The 17,814-nt window shown below is 47.4% G+C and overlaps 5 protein-coding genes across 5 annotated transcripts in view; 2 read left to right on the top strand and 3 right to left on the bottom strand.

The window, feature by feature from the left end:
- The window catches only part of C922_03085 (hypothetical protein), a gene marked incomplete at both ends in the record, with an annotated part of 3,637 nt that extends 721 nt beyond the window's left edge, over positions 1–2,916 (bottom strand). Inside the window, 7 exons of the mRNA XM_008818677.1 lie at positions 16–121; positions 298–359; positions 528–683; positions 810–875; positions 983–1,056; positions 1,216–1,307; positions 1,534–2,916. Coding sequence (XP_008816899.1) covers positions 16–121; positions 298–359; positions 528–683; positions 810–875; positions 983–1,056; positions 1,216–1,307; positions 1,534–2,916 — 1,939 coding nt within the window. The remainder of the gene's footprint in view (positions 1–15; positions 122–297; positions 360–527; positions 684–809; positions 876–982; positions 1,057–1,215; positions 1,308–1,533) is intronic.
- Positions 2,917–5,029: 2,113 nt separating this feature from the next.
- C922_03084 (50S ribosomal protein L14e) lies at positions 5,030–5,878 on the bottom strand (the record flags this gene model as incomplete). The annotated part of the gene is made up of 3 exons (XM_008818676.1): positions 5,030–5,354; positions 5,525–5,589; positions 5,756–5,878. 3 exons carry the CDS (start codon positions 5,876–5,878, stop codon positions 5,030–5,032), a joined length of 513 nt encoding a protein of 170 aa, XP_008816898.1.
- Positions 5,879–6,576: 698 nt separating this feature from the next.
- Positions 6,577–7,962, bottom strand: C922_03083 (succinyl-CoA synthetase beta subunit; the record flags this gene model as incomplete). The annotated part of the gene is made up of 1 exon (XM_008818675.1): positions 6,577–7,962. The coding sequence occupies one exon, from the start codon at positions 7,960–7,962 to the stop codon at positions 6,577–6,579; it is 1,386 nt and encodes a 461-aa protein (XP_008816897.1).
- Positions 7,963–10,014: 2,052 nt separating this feature from the next.
- On the top strand, positions 10,015–12,182 carry C922_03082 (CMGC/MAPK/ERK7 protein kinase; the record flags this gene model as incomplete). The annotated part of the gene is made up of 2 exons (XM_008818674.1): positions 10,015–12,049; positions 12,151–12,182. 2 exons carry the CDS (start codon positions 10,015–10,017, stop codon positions 12,180–12,182), a joined length of 2,067 nt encoding a protein of 688 aa, XP_008816896.1.
- A 2,583-nt stretch (positions 12,183–14,765) lies between these two features.
- On the top strand, positions 14,766–17,715 carry C922_03081 (hypothetical protein; the record flags this gene model as incomplete). The annotated part of the gene is made up of 2 exons (XM_008818673.1): positions 14,766–17,117; positions 17,335–17,715. 2 exons carry the CDS (start codon positions 14,766–14,768, stop codon positions 17,713–17,715), a joined length of 2,733 nt encoding a protein of 910 aa, XP_008816895.1.
- Positions 17,716–17,814: the final 99 nt, after the last annotated feature.

Raw genomic sequence — 17,814 nt, 5'->3', positions numbered from 1 at the left:
TTCCTCCTTTGAGACCCGTTCTCCCTACCCCATGCAAAGATGCCGCTGGCGAAGTCGAGTTTATTAACTTTTTGGACGACGTGCTACAGGCAAGTAGGTACGGGTACGACGTCATGGAGATCTGCGAAGAGAGGAACACCCCAATCATGGGAGGAGCAGATATGAGCTAAAAAGGTGGTCTCGTGCAGATCGAATCTGCAACACATTATTTGGGAGTGTACTTAAGGGGGAGATGAAGCTTTCTCTGCTCTGCTCCCCTCCCTGGAATTATGTTTCCTGTGAGGCGAGCCGATTTACCTCGCAGTATGCAGCCATCGTGTGCGTGTCAATTAAATTCGAAATGGGTCTTAAGAAGAGGGCTGCAGTGCGGAGTGGGGGGGGTATTGCTTTTCCTACATGCGCTATGCGGTTATGCTGTGCGGGGAGGCATAGGTACTTCCGCGTGTGTGCTTATTCACGGAAGGATTCCCCTATGTGTGTACTTATTCACGCATGGGTGTGCGTGTGAGCCCACCGCGGGTGCCTACCGAATCGCTCCTTCAGCTTGTAAATCGACTCGCTATAGAAGAAGGGAAGGGACAGAGTGCTGTTCGCCCAAAAGAACAGCACGCGTAGGTGCTTTGTGCATAGGTTGATAAAGCTCGATAGGATCAAACTGCCCAAATGGTAATTCAGTATTGTCTCTGCAAGGGGGGGAGGGCAGCGGGGGGCGTTGTGAGTGTATCAACTTCTACACACATCTGCATCGCACTGGTCTATCCCGCGCGTGGTTGGCTCCTTCGAACGCAAATTACGAAGGGCAGAATTACTCATGGTGGCTTGGGCACTGAGCTTGTAGTTGACGCTATTCTTGTCGCAGAAGTACCACACGGCCCCTGCAGAGATTGAAATGCACGCGGGTGTTATGGCACACGCGCTGAAGGATTTTTTAAAATTCGAAGCGTGTTGGCCACGCTTGGTCTGAGCGACATTCCTTCGCTACCTAAATAACTTATAGTGAACTGGTTTAGGGACTGCAAGATTTCACACACAAAGAAGTAGGTGTATATCCAGAATCTGCGGTGTGAGGCGATACGGTTTGTCGGAGGGAGGGGGCGGCATATATATGTGAGTTACGGCCATATGCAGATGTGCTATCTGTATATATGCACATTACGCTGCACGCACTGGCCCTAGTTCGGAGTTGAGGTCCCTCCTCTGCTGCACACGCCTTACATGGAAAATATGTACGAGCTCCTGAAGTAGTGGAAGACCTTCTGCAGGGACACAATCTCGCTGTTTCCATTTGAGTCCAGTTCCAAGCTTAGCTGCAAGAAAAATGGGAAACGTGTGTGTTGTGTCCTGCACACAGGTTGGTGTTCTGTGTTCGGAAGAACGGCGCAACGGGGCATCTTTTCACCTGAACGGGCAATAATGTTCACAAAAGAGAAGAAGAAGAAAAAAAAAATAGCTAGCTAGCTGGCCGGTTCGCTGCCCATCTGTTCAGGCAAAGTGTGGCATTTAAATTTCAGCCCTAGGCAAAAAAAAAATTACCCTCTGCTCGTGAAGCGTCCCAGCAGTCATGACGTAAATGTATCCATACATCCAGAGAAAGAACCACGCGAGCGAAGCAGCCGAAACGATGCAAGGCGCGTAAAGCAGATTGGACATACTATTGACGAAGTCCAAAGTGACAGTGATTAACCTGTGTGTGTACTTATATGTATTTCTGTACAAATACAAAACGAAGAGGAAGATAACTCCATGAGCTAGTAAACCAAAGCACACACATATTGACACTAAGTAGTGGTACGAAAAAAAGGCTCCCTTAATGGGATGAAACAGGAGGTACAAATGCTTGTGGATCAAGTACACGGGATAAAACAACATGGAGAAGCTGAAAAGAAACAACGCTAAGTGGAGAGTCAGGGAAGACAAGTAGTACATACAACACAAGTAGATAATACATAAAAAAAGAGAAAAAACAATAAAAACAAAAACGTAGACGAAGGAATTGTTGAAGGAAAATAAATTAACAAACACATTGTATCTATCTGTAAAGATGACATTTAGAACCTTCTCTCGTAACCCTTTATCCAATGGATAGCATATGTTCATAATATTCACCGTATCATAGTATGGGGAACTGAGAGAATATTCCACGTACAGATTGTTGTTTGTACTTTTTGTGTAATCGCTGTATACCACGTTGGTTGTTTTGTTTCCCTTCTTGTCCATAATTTGTTTCGGCTTCTTTTTTACAAAAAGGGAGGAGTACGATGAGGAGGAGGTGGAGAACAGAGGGTTATCAAAATAAGTTGCCTTTTCTTTCATCTCTACATTGTTACTGTGGTTTGTCTTTTCGCCTTCTTTTTCCTTCTTCATTTTATTCGCCCCATCTGATGTCGGACACGACTCCAGACATTTCCCATATTTGTTCAGTATTTCCATTTTGGAGAGTTTAGGCGACAAGGGGAAGTACAAATACGAATGATTCTTCATATCCCTCCCACAGATTTTCCCATTGTAATTTGTCCCATATAATATCCGCGCATAGTTTCCATGGTAGAGGTAACAAACCATACAAATGGAGATGACTAACATGTAGGCGAAAAAGTATGCCGCGTATTTATAATCTGTGTGTGTTCTTTTGCTTCCCTGAGCACTGTCATATTTTGTGTGACTTCCTTCGAGGTGATTCCCTCCGATGTGATTCGCTTCGATGTGATCTCCTCCATTTCCAACGATGTAGGTTAGGGGCGTCCCCAGTGGTACCTGCTGAGTTGGGTCCTCCCCAATGTTTATGCTGCCACACGTGATGTCATTTGCGTACATGTTGCTTAACTCGTCTGCGCCTATGCTTCTGCTACGCATCGGGTCTGCCCCCTCCACCAGGGCCTCGTACTCCCCCCTGCTCGCTGTGTCACCGTGGTTCATGGGAAGGAAGTGTGAAACAGGCGCAGACTATTGGGACCACCGCGTGACGGAAACTATACCTCACCAAGGGAGCTCTGCCACGCTTCTATATCTCCACGCTACTAAGTCGTCACTCTTCTGAGCGTCTAAACTTGAGGCGAGAGAAAGGCACCCCTGGTTTGGCACACCCCCGGGTGTAAAGTCACAGGTTGGCAATAATCCGCGTGTGTCATCACCCCTTAGTGGAAGCCTCGTGCGCGTTGGGCTGGGGAATCTGCAAATCCTGGGAGGAATTGTTTGCACATGATCGGTGTGGGTATGTGTGCGCGCGTATGGTCGTATAGGTGTATGCGTACGTGTATGTTATTTTTTTGTACTCATTTTTTTCCACACATTTCTGTGTACGCATTTTTTTTTTTTTTGCAGCGATGGTGCAAGTTCATTTTTTAACCTGACCTTGGTCAGGCGATTTAGGGAGTTATGTTTCCCCTCCTTGGCCGTCACACGTCTGCGACGCTGTCCGTTTTCTAAGACCCCTTAAATGTGTACTAACTCAGATTGACATTGGAGCTGTCCTCTTTCGTTTAGGAAAGAAAAAGGAACAGCCAGGGGGGAAGCACTTTCAATTTAGGAAATTTATTTGCCCCTTTGGTAATACACACCCCTTGGGCCTTTTTTTTTTTTTTATCACGAGCTGTGTTGCGAGATTGCTAGTGCCAAATGTAGAAAGCGTTAGGGAGCGCAATCATTGGTTTCTTTTTTTTTTTCCTCCCCCCCAGCGAATGTTCTATGTGTGTGGTTATGTATCCACGTGGCATGCAGCCGTGTGTGTACGTATGCGTGGTGGTGAGGCATGCGTGGGCACCGAACTGGGCCGGTTAACCTCCACCAAGCCGCACCGCCTTGGAGTCACTCATTCGTGGATAATCCACCGGGAGATTCCCCTTACGTGGGTATGCACCTCGCCCCTTCGCTGCTTCACCCCTGTAGAAATGTTCGTGTGCTCATCCTTGCACGTGCATGTGCCGATGTGACTGCAGTTTTTTTTTTTTTTGGCGCTTCCCCGACAAAGGGGACATTATTTCTACTCCCAACCCAGCAATGTATGACCCTCCCCCTTTGAACAAAAGAAATAAAATAAAAAAATAAATAAATAAATCCGAAATGGGCGAATAATCCATGCTACTAACTGTAAGAGGGTTGGCAAAGTGCGTAGAAAATTTTTTCTCCTTTTTATTTCCTCTTTCTGTTTGCCCCTTTCCTGTTGTCGCCACAAAGTGGTGGTGAGATGTCACAAAAAGAGTATCTCATTGGCAAGGTTGAGCAAAACAGAGTGATCAAAAGAGAAGAGGAAAAATTTGCCATCAAAATTCGGACGCTATCCACATGCAAGCGTGTACAGAGTGAGACGTCTCAACAGTCATTGTTTATCGTCGGAACAACATTTCACTTTCTGTCCTTTCCGTTTTGCCCGTGCAAACAGATTAGCTGGATGTCATTTGTGCCACACGGTTGGAAGTTCATTCGAGGGGGCATTCCTCTGGAGCCTTTCCCTGTCGATGAAAATGGTGGTACACGGGTGGACAGCCACGTTTAAGCGCCAACATAGGAAATAAAATAAAATAAAAGGGAGGTGCCTATATCTAGACCCTGGAAGTTTTTTTCTATTGTTAAGATATTGTTTTATTTTATTTTTTTATTTATTTATTTTTCTTTTTTCTTCACTCCGATTTGGCAAATCTGCTACGTGGGGCCTGCCCGTCCCATGCAGGAAGTATGAGGTGCGGGAAAAAAACAAATTAATCAAAGAAGGCAAAGCAGCCAAAGGAACCATAGTGACAACCTCGTGTTAATTCCCTCTGCACTACCCACGTGGAAACGTTTGCGTAAAAATATTTTTAAAACGTCCCGGGAAGAAAGCTGTGCGCCATAAGCTACAGTTTCGATTTGCGCAGATACAAGCGCGTGGGACAATTAAGCTTTTTTTTCCTTCAACTCTCTAAATATCGGCACGGTGAAAAACAGTTCGCAGTTAAAAAAAAAAAAGGACATTGGAGGAAGTAAGCGGCGTTGCCTGGGAGAGGCCATAGGTGAGGGGTGGCCTGACCACCTCTACGTATTTTACTTGTAATGCCTACTTCTTCACCGCCTTCTTAACCTTCTTGGCCTTCTTTTTCTTGTCTCCCTTACTGCTGCTGTCCTTCTTGTTCTTGAGCAAATTCATCTTCTTTTTCAATTCCCTCTTGGCGTGATATATCTGGAAGCGCTCATAGTCAGTAGCCAAATCTCTTTTCTTTTTAATGGTCAATTTTTTGCCCAAGTTGGATTTTTTAAACTCTCCTAAAATGTTGGTGCTTTTTATTGTCTTCTGAAGGAATCCGGTTTTGCAATTTTTGTTGATTTTGATTCTTTCCTTTAGCAGTTTCAGCCTCTTCAGAGGTATGATCATTCGGGGCACGCTGCGCGGGGTGGGAAGTATGAGGATAGGCATAGCGATGACGCTCAGGGGGGGTTTACTCCCACGGGGGATACACCCACAGGGGATACCCTGACGACACACACCCAGTTGGGCACATCGACTGCGCCGCTGCACAGGCGTCCATCCCATTATAGCGCTATTTTTTATTACCCTGTGATGAAGGCTCCATCGACGATGACTCGGGTGAGCGTCACGATGTCCACGACGAAGCAGAGCTGGGAGTGGGGGGGAAAAGGAAAGGTGTGGGTGATCAGCGGCAATGGGTGATCAGCGACAGTGGGCGATCAGCGGCAGTGAGCGATCAGATCAATACAAAATGTGAAGATGCAAATTTGCCATATTGCAAATGGGAAAACCGCCAATGGCCGCTTCGGGGCATACCTTTCCCGCGTAGGGGCCATACTCGATGAGGCACAGCCTTCCGGGCTCAACAAACCTCTTAAAGAGGAGGTCCTTGTTTTGAATGTTCAGCTTTTCCTCCTCAGTCAGCTCTACGCGTGGCATTTTGCGATACACTCTGGGGGCACACAATTGTTAATGTGACGCTATAAGGGTAAGCGGTGGGGGAACAGGCTGTAACGAGGGGAACGTGAATCCCTAAAGAGGGTCAACCCAAAACGGTAACGCGCGGGGAAGAAAAACCAACGTGGAAAAGTTTCAACACAAAATGTCGAAGTGGAAAAAAAAGGAACTAATAAGATATTAAAATGAAAATAGTTTCTTTTCTTTTTTTTTTTTTTTTTTTTTTTTGCGCATCGCAAGTGGAGTGGCAGAATTGTTTTTCCAATGTTGTATTATGCCGCCGCGGCGGAGGGGAAAAAAAAAAATTCAGTTCGCGCCATGCATTAAGAGGGCGAAGATGCACCGAATTGGATGGGTCTGTTTACCCCAAACAAACTCCACAAAGTATGCAGCGCGTATGCTACTAGCTATAACAGTACGTTACCTGTGACAGTGCCACGTAACGCATATATTGTGGGCTTCCTTCCTCTATGCGCAGGGCCTGCTGCGCGGCATTCCCCCCCCACTGGTGGCGCAAGGGTATTTTTGGCGACCGCTAATAGCACCGCGAAGTCGGCGCCTCGGTAGAGGTATAAATAATATATGCCACCTCTGCGCGGTTAGGCGGTTTGACCGATTTGCGCTTAAAAAAAAAAAAAAAAAAATACTTGCATAGTACATATGCCTAGCGTGTTGCGCACTCACGTAAAGGCGATCTGCACGTCGACCCGCGCGGCGGTCTCAATGATGTTGGCCATGGCCACGCTCTTCTGCGCGGCGACGTTCATGTCCTGGCAGAAGATGCACTTGATACCGGACTGGCGCAGAAGCTGCTCCGCCTCGTCCTGGTTTGTCCCCTCCAGCCTAATTATAAGTGGCTTACCAAAGGCAGTATCTTTGCATGCCTTGATAATTCCCCTCGCAATGATGTCACATCGCATGATACCCCCTAGGATATTAATGAAGCATACCTTAGCCTTGGCATTCTGGTTGATTATTTTTAACGCCTCTGTAATTTCGTCCTCCGTTGCGCCGCCACCAACATCCAGGAAGTTGCAAGGGGAGCCATTATGCAGTACGATAAGATCTAAGGTAGCCATGGCTAGGCCTGCCCCATTGACCATGCAGGCAATGTTCCCATCGAGGGAAACATAATTTAAGTTAAATTTCTTGGCTTCTACCTCTTCTGCATTTTCTTGGGAGAGATCCCTCTGCTGAAATATCTCCTTCTGTCGGTACTCCGCATTGTCGTCAAAGTTTAGTTTGGCATCACAGCAGAGGACTCTTCCATCGTTCGTCTCGGAAAAAGGATTAATCTCGAGCAGCGTACAATCGTATCGCTTAAAAATTTTGTACAAATTGGCTATTACATCTGTGGCGATATCTAGCTCGGTATTTTTGAACCCAATTTTTTCACAAAATTCACGTGCCTGGCCATTACTGAACCCGTTTTGTACATCTATGTTCATCTTATGTATAGCATCGGGATTCTTTTTGCTAATTTCTTCGATGGAGGAACCTCCCATGGATGATCCGAGGAGGACTATCCCATCGGAACTTCGGTCCAGTAGAAAAGCAACATACCTTTCCTTCCTTATGTAAAAACGCTCGCATATAAAAACCGTGTTGCACTTTTTTCCCTCCTCTCCTGTCTGCTTCGTCACCAATGTGTTGCCTAACATCTTCGACGCTACTTCTTTCACTTCTGTACTGTTTCGACAAATGTGAACTCCTCCTTCGAAATTGTTTTCTTTAAAGTATCCTACTCCTCTTCCTCCACTCAGTATCTGCGCTTTGATTACTAAGTCGATGTCTCCACAGCGATTTTGCAGCTCCAGTGCCTTCTCCTCTGCTTCCTCTGGAGTTTTCGCTGCGTACCCTTGTGCACATGGAATCTTATTGTTTCGCAACAGATTTATTGACAAATATTCGTGGATGCTTAGGTGTCGTTTCGTTGTGACGGCGTGGTGGCTCGTCATTCCGGAACGGACTGTCCATTTTCCTTTCCCATTATTTAGAGATGTGCAGTGCCCCATGCTCCTCCGCAGCTTGAGAATAAATTTCGTTTCTCTCCTGAGATTGATCATTTTGGTTTTTTTTTTTTTCCGTGTAGATGCTTTTTGGGCTGTTCCTTTTCTTTTTTTTTCTCCTCAAATTGGCCACAGCGCGATGTAGGTATAATATGCAGGACTGACACTTGGGTGTGTATGTCTGTGTGTGTGTGTTTCGTGGGAGAGAGAAAGACCCCTTCTGGTGGCACACCAAATTGGGGAGGTTTCTCTTCAATGGGAGTTCACCACGTGGGAAAAAAAAAAAAAAAAAAAAAAAAGAAAAGAAAAAATTACATAGCTACTTTGTGAGCCTATATGTGAAACTACACCGAGTGAATTGAATTCCTCTTCTTTTCCTTCCTTTACTGACTTTTAGGTCAAAACAAATGTGTCGCTCCTTTGCAAATGAAGAGGGATCTGACGGAGCGATTAATTTCGCGCAGGTAAAATTGCACACAAGCCGCAATTCCTCTGAGGAATGCTTCTTTAGCGGCTCCGTGCCGACGCGCGCGTCGTTTCGTTTTCTTCCCTCCCCGTGGTTAAGCCGTTAAGCTTTTAAGTGGTTGTGTGACTGCGTCTCTGTGTCACTTCCTTTCGGCTTTGCTGCCTTCTGCGCAATTTTTCACTCCTCACCCAGTCGTGTTTAACTCCGCTCGCGCCGCAATCGGGGGTGAACTAGCCATTTGTGAGTCTCTCAATCTGCAAACCTGTATATCGCAAAATTGTAAATTTGTAAAATTGTAAAATTGTAAATTTGTAAACTTGCAAACCTGTAAAATTGGCATATAGGTGAATTTTTTTTTTTCTTTTCTTTTTTTTTTTTTTTTGCTACCTCGTCCATTTTACCTGAACGGGTCAGGTAAAAAAGCAAAGGCACGCTACCGCAAAAAATGGAGGCGGGCATACGCAAAAGGTACGTACGCAATCATGCCCCTTGAGCACAGCAAAGGCTTCCTCAGTGTGAGCTTTTTCGAAGAGAGGAAATTTTAACCGTCGGTGGGACCTTCGCTATGTGCAGAGGGGGAACACACGGAAAAAACGAAACGGCAAGAAGGGAAGAAGCAAAAAGGGAAGAAGCAAAAATGGAAGAAAAAAAAAATAAGAAGCAAAAAGAGAAGCAGAAAAAGTAAAACCCCGCAAAAGCACGTCAGCGCAACATGACAAGATAACAAAACTACGTATCGTTGTAGTGGCCACGTGTACATAGTATGCGCGCAGAACTGGTCTTCCTTCCCGTGCCGTCGTGTACGCACACACACACACAGACACACACCCGTATTCGTCTCGCCATCCACTTAGTATGCCATGTTGCGCGGGGAAGTCGATCCCAGAGCGTTATCCTCCCCGCAGCGCCGCAGCACAGCAACCACGCAACAGGGCAGTAAGCGCGGTTGCCTTTCCCCTCTACCGCGCTAAGTCGCATTTTTTACCCCCCTTTTAAGCTCACCACTTGGCATGTTTGCCTTTTTTTTTTTTTTTTTTTTTTTTCCCTCGCAAGGGGCATCCAATTAGCCAACAAAAATTCTTGCAGAATTGTGAGGCGTAAGCCAAGTGCACACATACGTGTAGGCGATTTTACGTACTCCTGCGCAGATAGTTTAGGATGGGGGGAATCTGAGAGGCCCCCTCCTCCCATACCACTTCATGGCGACGCCGAGGAAGTGAGAAAAGGGGGGGCATATCCTTCATCTCGCCAAGGGGAGGTTAAAAGTTGCCATAACGGTTTTGCTCCTCACCTGATTTACGACCACGTGTTACTACCCACCCGAAACACACACACAGGAGCAGTCACACATAGCACAGTTGTCCTAAGTTGATTCCCTCCGAGCAGTATCGCAACCAGGCCACACAGGAAGGGTTTTCTCTTGTGTGAATAAACTGTCAAGGGGGTAAATGCCCGACAATTTTCCCAAAGGTATATAACTCACTCGGGAATTTCTTTCCGCATTTTTTTTTTTTTTTTTTTTTTGGGTTAGGCGAACTGGACAGGGGGGGGGTGGGACAATTTGCCACTCCGCCGCTTTGCCACCCTCCTTCCCAGCCACTCTCCCACTCCGCCGCTTTGCCGCTACCCCCCCTGGGCGAAAGATGAAGAAGGAAGGACAGCAAAGCAAAGACGAGCAGATAGACGAAAGTGTCCTCAAGAAATATGACATCGTGAGGAAAATAGGAAAAGGAGCCTACGGGATAGTGTACAAGGCCAAGTGTAAAAGGAATCGAAAAATTGTGGCGGTGAAGAAGATTTTTGGTGCATTCCAGAATTCTACGGATGCGCAGAGGACATTCCGAGAGATTATGTTCCTCTACCAACTGAATGGACATGACAACATCATCACACTGATGGACGTGATAAACGCAAAGAATGACAATGATATTTATTTGGTCTTCGATTATATGGAGACCGATTTACACGAAGTGATAAAAGCAGATCTGCTGGAAGAAATCCACAAAAGATATATCATTTATCAGCTCTTGAGAGCACTCAAGTATATTCACTCAGGGATGCTTCTCCATCGGGATATAAAACCATCAAATATATTACTTAACTCCGAATGTCATATCAAAGTGGGAGATTTCGGATTGGCGAGAAGCATATCGACAGAGCTAAGTGAGAATAAGATTCCTGTCCTAACCGATTATGTCGCTACGAGGTGGTATAGAGCTCCAGAAATTCTGTTGGGGAGTACCAACTACACTGAAGGGGTCGATATGTGGTCTCTTGGTTGCATCATGGCGGAGCTTCTACTCGGGAGACCTCTCTTTAGGGGAAACTCTACGATGAACCAACTAGAGAAAATCATCCAAGTGATCGGCAAACCGACGAAAAAGGATATGGAAGATATCAAATCCCCCTTTACAGACACGATTATTTCCTCCTTTGTTGATATTAAGAGGAAGAATTTTTCTGAGATTTTTTCGAAAGCTTCCGTGGAGGCACTCGACCTTCTGAAACAACTCCTCCAGTTCAATCCCACCAAAAGGATCAGCGCAGAGAATGCTCTGAAACACAAGTACGTGGAGCAATTCCATTCCATTATTGACGAACCTGTTTGCAGACACATCATTACCATACCTGTAGACGACAGCACTAAATACCGAGTCAATTTCTACCGAAATATAGTCTACTATGACATCATGCGCAGGAAGAAGTACCACCCTGGTGGGCGCAGCTTCGAGGGGGGTAGAGAAGCGGCGATCGCTGACGCGGCAGATACTCCTTTGGGCCGCGGCATCACTCGTGGCGAGTCCAGGGAATCCCCCCGTGAGGAGGACCAAGAGAGGGAGGCGCTTCCCCCCCCTGGGAGCACCAGCAAGGGGAAGCCACCTTCAACCGCAGCGCCCAAAAGGGACGAAGGCGCGACGAGGGTCACCCCGCACAGCGGAAGATGTGCCCCCAAAATGAGGAGCACGCAAAGTATACACCACGCAAGAAGTGGCAACAATGAGGACGCCAGCCCCACCACAGAGACGATCCACAATAACAAATCGGTCAAGCGTCAGCCTAAGAGGAGCGGAAACAGAGAGTTCCCCGCGGAGAGGCACAACGGGAATGCAACTGGGCACCCGAATGAGAAACATTACTATGAGGTCGATGGTGAGGGCAAAACGGGTAGGGGACCCCACGGTTATCATTGCAAAGAGATGAGATGCCCGCAAGTGGAAAGTAGGGAAGGTATGACCAGGGCGTCTAACGAGGACGCGGCGGGGAAGCTCCACAAATGGTCCAATGAGAAGGGAAAAGCCGTCGCTTCAGCGGTTTCTGTCCGTGTGACCAGAAGGAACGATAAGAGCGAAAGTACGGGGGAAAGAAGGGTCGACGGGAACACTGCCAGCGTAATGAGGGCAGATCCCATGGTCGGGCGAGCAGACAGACCCGTGGACAGCCGCGTAGACATTCGCGCAGACAAAATGGTGAGAAACCACCTGGTCAGCGCGGCCGACGTGAAGGCGATAAAACCGGAACATCCCAGAATGCAGCCCCTTGCACCCCCGAGGAAGGAAACGGTCAAGTGGAGGAAGCGAGGGGGTGACGCGAGTAAAACGTCGAGACGTATTGACTTCTGCGGGGCCCCCTGCCACGACGTCACAGGTGAAAGAGAAGCGCTCCAAAAACTTAGTGCTCGTAAAAAAGTCCTTCGAAAAAACGCCCTCCGCGGACATACAATATATCAGCAAAATTGCTCATCTTCCTTTCCTCTTTTCCCCCTTTCCCCTTCTCCCCAGCAACTGCAGAAAAGAAGAATTTAAAAAAGTGACTCAACGTGGAGGGACTTTTTCATCCCATTTTTGGAAAGCCCAATGGATGAGGGGGTGGGGGTCAATGCCAAGCTGACCCGAGTTTAATTCACCTGACTTGGTCAGGTAAAAAAAAACGTGCGCCCTTGTGGACACGTCCGTGAGGATGTTCACGTGTGTGCAAAATGGAAAGTGCGTTGGGAAGGAGTCTCTTTCCGTTTGTTAGTAAAAGAACCGGGAGGCTTGGAATGAAGGATTCAAATGGCGTCCCTGTGAGTTATCCGGGTTGAACGCGCCATTGTGCTGTGTTGTGCCATTTTTCTTTTTTTTAATGCGGAGTGGAAGAAGGAACGGGAGAAGACCCTGCGTGGACCGTTTTGTGGGCCGTTCTGTGGACAGTTCAGCGAGACAGACCAGACATACAAGTGTATGGGTCCACTGAGCAGTCCACCTCCACCCCGGAGAGTACAATTTCTTTTCCATTATTAGCATCGAACCCCCCTGTTGGAGCGCGCATCCGTGTACATGCAACATGTACGTGTGTGCATATGGAGAGGCTTCCCCTGGGAGGAGTTGCAGACGGGGGAAAGGGAAGAAGAAAAAAAAAAGAAAAAATTCACCTTGCGCGCCACATAATTCAACGTTGCCTTTTCAACGAATTGTTTTTGTGTTTCCCTCTGCGGGTGTGTCAATATGTGCCAGTGCGTCGTGGGCGGTTATCCTTTCACTCGCTTCCGCCATGTTATCCGCATCTTCGTACCTTCTCACCGTCGCGTTCGTCTCTTTTTTGTGAAAGGTGGGAAAGCATTCCACTGTGTTGTGCTGTCTTTTGTAGTGTATCTCACGCAATACACCTGTTAATTAGTTTTCCTTTGGGCGTGTGCCCCCCGTACGTGCCTCCTAATTCGTTTTAATTAGCCACTGCGTGTTTCACGATTCCCCTTTTTTAAGAGCGACACGTGTCCCTCTGTGTGTGTCGCCCTCTGCATCCCCACGACTTGTCTTTTGTCATTTGATCGTCGTGTTATTTATTCTATTTTATTCTTTATAATTTTTTTTTTTGTTGACAACGCCGTTTTTAACGTACTCGCATGCGCGGAAGGTGAAACACCAAATGGGGCTTTAGGATTGACATAGTTCTGTGTCCGACGTTATGCATGTCCTTTTTCGGGAGTAGCTGTCCCATGGGCGGAAGGGCAGAGGGGACTCTTCCTACCCGTCTACCCCCCTGGTCCTCCTTACCATCATTTGCAGGTCACAATTGGAAGTATTTTTTTTTTTTTTCCCTCTTGAGGTGATAAGTCCTGACCCCCCCCATACATACACAGGCAGAAACTCACGCAGACACACTCACATACCCAGAGGGCCCTATCGGTCCAGAGAAAGCAGTTTTTCTCACAGACCCATGTCGCCGTACTTTGCTGCCTCTGACATATGCTGCACATTTTAACGATTTAAAAGAAGAAAAAATAATTTACCCAGTGGATACATAAGCCTCTCCCAAATTAATCATTTAAAACAATTGTCAAAGTGTTGCAAAAAGGGTAGAAGGTACGAACTATGTTATTTTATTTTATTCTATTTTTATTTTTTTTTTCCTCCCCTTCAGGTGCAGCAGAGGTGCATAGTATGAGCGTGCGAAATGGGATGGGTTATCGGTGGGCCTTTTTTTTTTTTTTTTTTTTTTTTCCCCCTTCATGTTAACGGGAAAGAAAGGAAAAAAATTCACACTCGTCCGTCCATATGCACTTACATGTGCACGTGCGTGTTCATTCCTGTGGACACATCATTTTTCTTTTGACACTTGTTGACTGAAGTGCACTGGTGCACACGTGTAAAAAAGGTAGTGCGTGGTGGGGGGGCAGAAGTATAACCATTTGGGCACATGCGGAGATAGTACCAACATGTGTGTAACTCCTTCCCTCCGCGACGTTTCTTTTTTAGACTTAATCTGTCTTAAGAGGGGCACCTCTCTACTTTTTTAAATAAAAATTTAGCAGTTACTACACTCCTTTGGTGAAGGGCAAGCGTCGTTTTCACCAAACAGTGCAGAGTGTATGTCCTAGTTTGTGCATCCACGGGTAGCGCAGCGTTTTGTAGGGCCCTGTGGAGTAGTCCTTGGGGAGCAGTCCCTTTTGAGTAACCCCTGCAGAGTACCCCCTGCCACCCCCGCAGATGCAGTGGCTAAATCTGTGTAGAAAGGTAAAGGATACCGATCAGTCCTTTTTTCCTGTGTGCATACGATGCTTGCGTGGGGTGAAATATGCCTTGGCGTTAACAGAAATGAGAGGCACACTCTCAGCATCGCGTTAGGGTGTAGAACTTGTCGTGCGTGCCTGGGGGGGTCTCTGTACATAAGGGGGCATGCGTACATGGGTCAACTGACATGTGGGTCAACTGACATGTCGGTCAACTGACATGTGGGTCAACTGACATGTGGGTCAACTGACATGTGGGTCGACTGACATGTGGGTCAACCGACATGTGGGTCAACCGACATATGGGTAGACTTACATATGAGTACAGCTGCACATGCGTACCTACGTATCTACATACGTGCCTCTTCCCCCCTTTCGAACTCCTAACTCCGCCGCACCTCGACCATGTTCTGTACCATAAAGAAAAGAGCCTTTACGTTCATCTTCCTCTCATACGCCAGCTTCGTCTATTCAGACAAAACGGATAGCATAGGGAATGCGCTGGCGGGGGGGTTAAGCGGCGGATTGAGTGGCGGCTTGCCTGGCGGGCTGACCGGCGGACTTACCAGCGGACTTCGCAGCCTCAGTAGCCACGTCGCCCCCGCTGCAGCGCCCGTGGGAACGGCACGGGGACCCAACATGCACACATGCCACGCAGCCGGATGCAAGTCCTACAAAAACATCACGCCTAGCGATCCAGAAGGGTGTCTATACGGATTCATCTGCAAAGAATGCAAAAAAACCCACGCGAAGAATTCAAACATCTGCTTCTACTCCTCCCTCCAGGGGTACGAAAATCTGTACGAAGCATATTTGGAGGATTTTACAAACAACAAACCCTACGACAATTTCACTGTCCCAGTGATTAATTCAAACAAAGGTGAGCAGAACGGGAAGGACGCGTCCAGTGATAAGGAGACCACCTCTAGTGACGCATCGGGGAGTGACAAGAAGAGCAGTCGCTCACAAGGAGAAGAGGATGATGAAGAAAAAGGGGAACCACAACATCGGGACAAGGGTGACAAAGCAGGAGGAAGTCGCTACGAGGAAGAGTCAGATGAAGAAGGAGAACAAGAAGAGGAACAGGAAGAGGAGGAGGATGACGACGACACGGATGCGAAAGGTAAACGTGGTGAAAATAAAGGGGATAACTCCTCTAATGAGAAGAACAAAGGTGGAGACAATTCTCATGCAGAGGATGAAACCAAGTCATTTCTTCAAAAAGGGTCTAACCAGGTTTATAGCAAAGTTGAGTTACATCAACTGGTGAAAAAAGGAGGGAGGGAACAACCCAGTGAATCCAAGCCGAGAAAAGGGAAGGATGCTTTCCCCACTTCGTTGGAGACAGATGTGCAGCTTGGAATCAATGAGGGGGGATATAACAGGAGAACGTTCGAACCTCCGAACAGATCCACCTCTGCTGAAAGATCCCACCCCAACGACTATTCCTTCGCTGAGTCCAAAGAAGAAAAGGAAAAAATCGTCTACAAACGGCTCAAAATAAGCCTGAACAAATATGAGGAGTATTTTAAAAACAAACTAAACAAATGTGATGTGGGGAAAGACGGAATGGCGACTTTCTACGTGAAAGTGCTGCTTCAGATTGTGCAGGATAAAAACGAGATCTATGTTGACGTGAGTAGGGGGAGAGCCTCGTCGCATATGGGCCCAGTGTCCAATGGACAGAAAGGGAATGCAGGGAAGAAGACAAACGGGAGAGGCGAGTCGGGGGAGGATGAAGAAGATGAGGAGGATGCGGACGAAAGTGACGAGGATGAGTCCATGCGCGCGTCCAACGCGAGGAAGGGAGGGGGAGGGGACAATTACAGCTCAGACGCAGAAACGGGCAGCGACAGTGAGGGCGGGGGATCCACGGGGTTCGCGGGGGTGAATAAGTACGCCTATGTGGAAGTGCACGGGGGAGAAGCAGACAGGGGAGAAGCAAACAGAGGAGAAGCAAACAGGGGAGAAGCAAACCTGGCAAGCGCGGAATCGCAGTCGTTCTACCAAGTGAAGGAGGACCTGGACGGAGACGCCATGGGAAACTACTACAAAACCGGAAATGGATTTTTCAAATCTATTTTCAGAAGGGTTTTTCGAAGAAGAGGAGATTCAGATGAAGATGGAGGAGGGGAAAATGAGGACGGTGATGAGGAATCCCAGGGGAAGAAGAGAAGATGGTGGAGATCTCCATGGAACAGACGAAGAGGGAATAATAAACAACTGCAGGGTGGTGACGATGACGGTAATGAGAGTGAGGATATTTCAAGCAGCAGTCAACGTACAAGTGGCAAAAAAAGGAGACTATTCGGCCGGTCTAGTCGAGATGACCAAGGGGACGAAAGCAGCGATGACAACGAAGACTTCGACGATGAAGAATCCAGTGGGAGAAGCGGGGCAGGAAAAGGAAAAGGCCACGGCAACCATAACGGAAAAGCAAAAAAGGGAGGCAGATTCGCTGGAATTAAATCCAAAACGGGAAATCTCTTTACCAAAGTGAAAAGAAAGATAATGCCAATAAAACAGAAGATACACATGGAAGCATTTTTTAACAGCATCATCGTGAAATCATGCAGGAATCCTCTCAAATGGAATGGAAAAATGTTTCAGAAGAAATCTCTCGTCGAGATGACTCTCAAGATTCCTGTTAAAATGAAATACATAAAAAAAGAACCTCTACACTTTTTCCGATCTGGTTACGAAGTTATTCTAACTTGTAGTAACTGTGAGGAGATTCTCTTCAATTCGTGTGTACAGGTGAGCCATCCGATATAGAGGGGGGGGGAAATTGCTGCGTAAATTGGTGCGGCGGCACAACATGCCACATCCACATGGGGAGCAGCTATCTGGTACAAAGACGGCTCCCACTTCTACCCTCCTTTGCACACTTAGGCGCGCGAACCAATGTCGACATACGTTTTTTCCTGCTCTCTTCACCCTGCTTGATTCACCGTTTTCACCCCCCTTTTTGTAGGTCTACTGCACCAAGAGAGCTAGCAAGTCCGAACAGGCAGTGGGGCACCACAGCGGGCACGTGGCAGGAGGTGCATTGGGCAACGCTGCTTCTGGCGCTGCTCCCGCTGCAGCACCAACACCAGGAGCACTTGCAGCAGGAGCACTCGCAGCGGGAGCACTCGCAACGGGAGCATCCGCATCCGGATCAGTCGCAGCTGGATCTCCATACCTTTATTCGGAGAACGCGTCCGACTTCGCACCACTGGCAATGTTCGATTATAACGATCAGTACTTCCCCGGCAGTGTAAACTCAGAGGAAGATGATAAAAGCAGTGAAGGACACATGTACGTTAGCTACTCCGTCATTCTCGTCACACTGATGGCTGTCCTATTTCTGTAGATTTGATGAGCGATGATATCTCTGGTGGGAGATGTGTCCAGAATGCACACTGAACAGGGGGTCTCTCACCACGGTGCATAGAACGTGCGAAATGGGGCT

The sequence above is a fragment of the Plasmodium inui genome (assembly GCF_000524495.1).
Source record: "Plasmodium inui San Antonio 1 unplaced genomic scaffold supercont1.12, whole genome shotgun sequence".
Lineage (NCBI taxonomy): Eukaryota > Apicomplexa > Aconoidasida > Haemosporida > Plasmodiidae > Plasmodium > Plasmodium inui.
The sequence above is the reverse complement of the archived record's forward strand: the minus strand, read 5'-3'. Positions and strand labels throughout refer to the sequence as shown.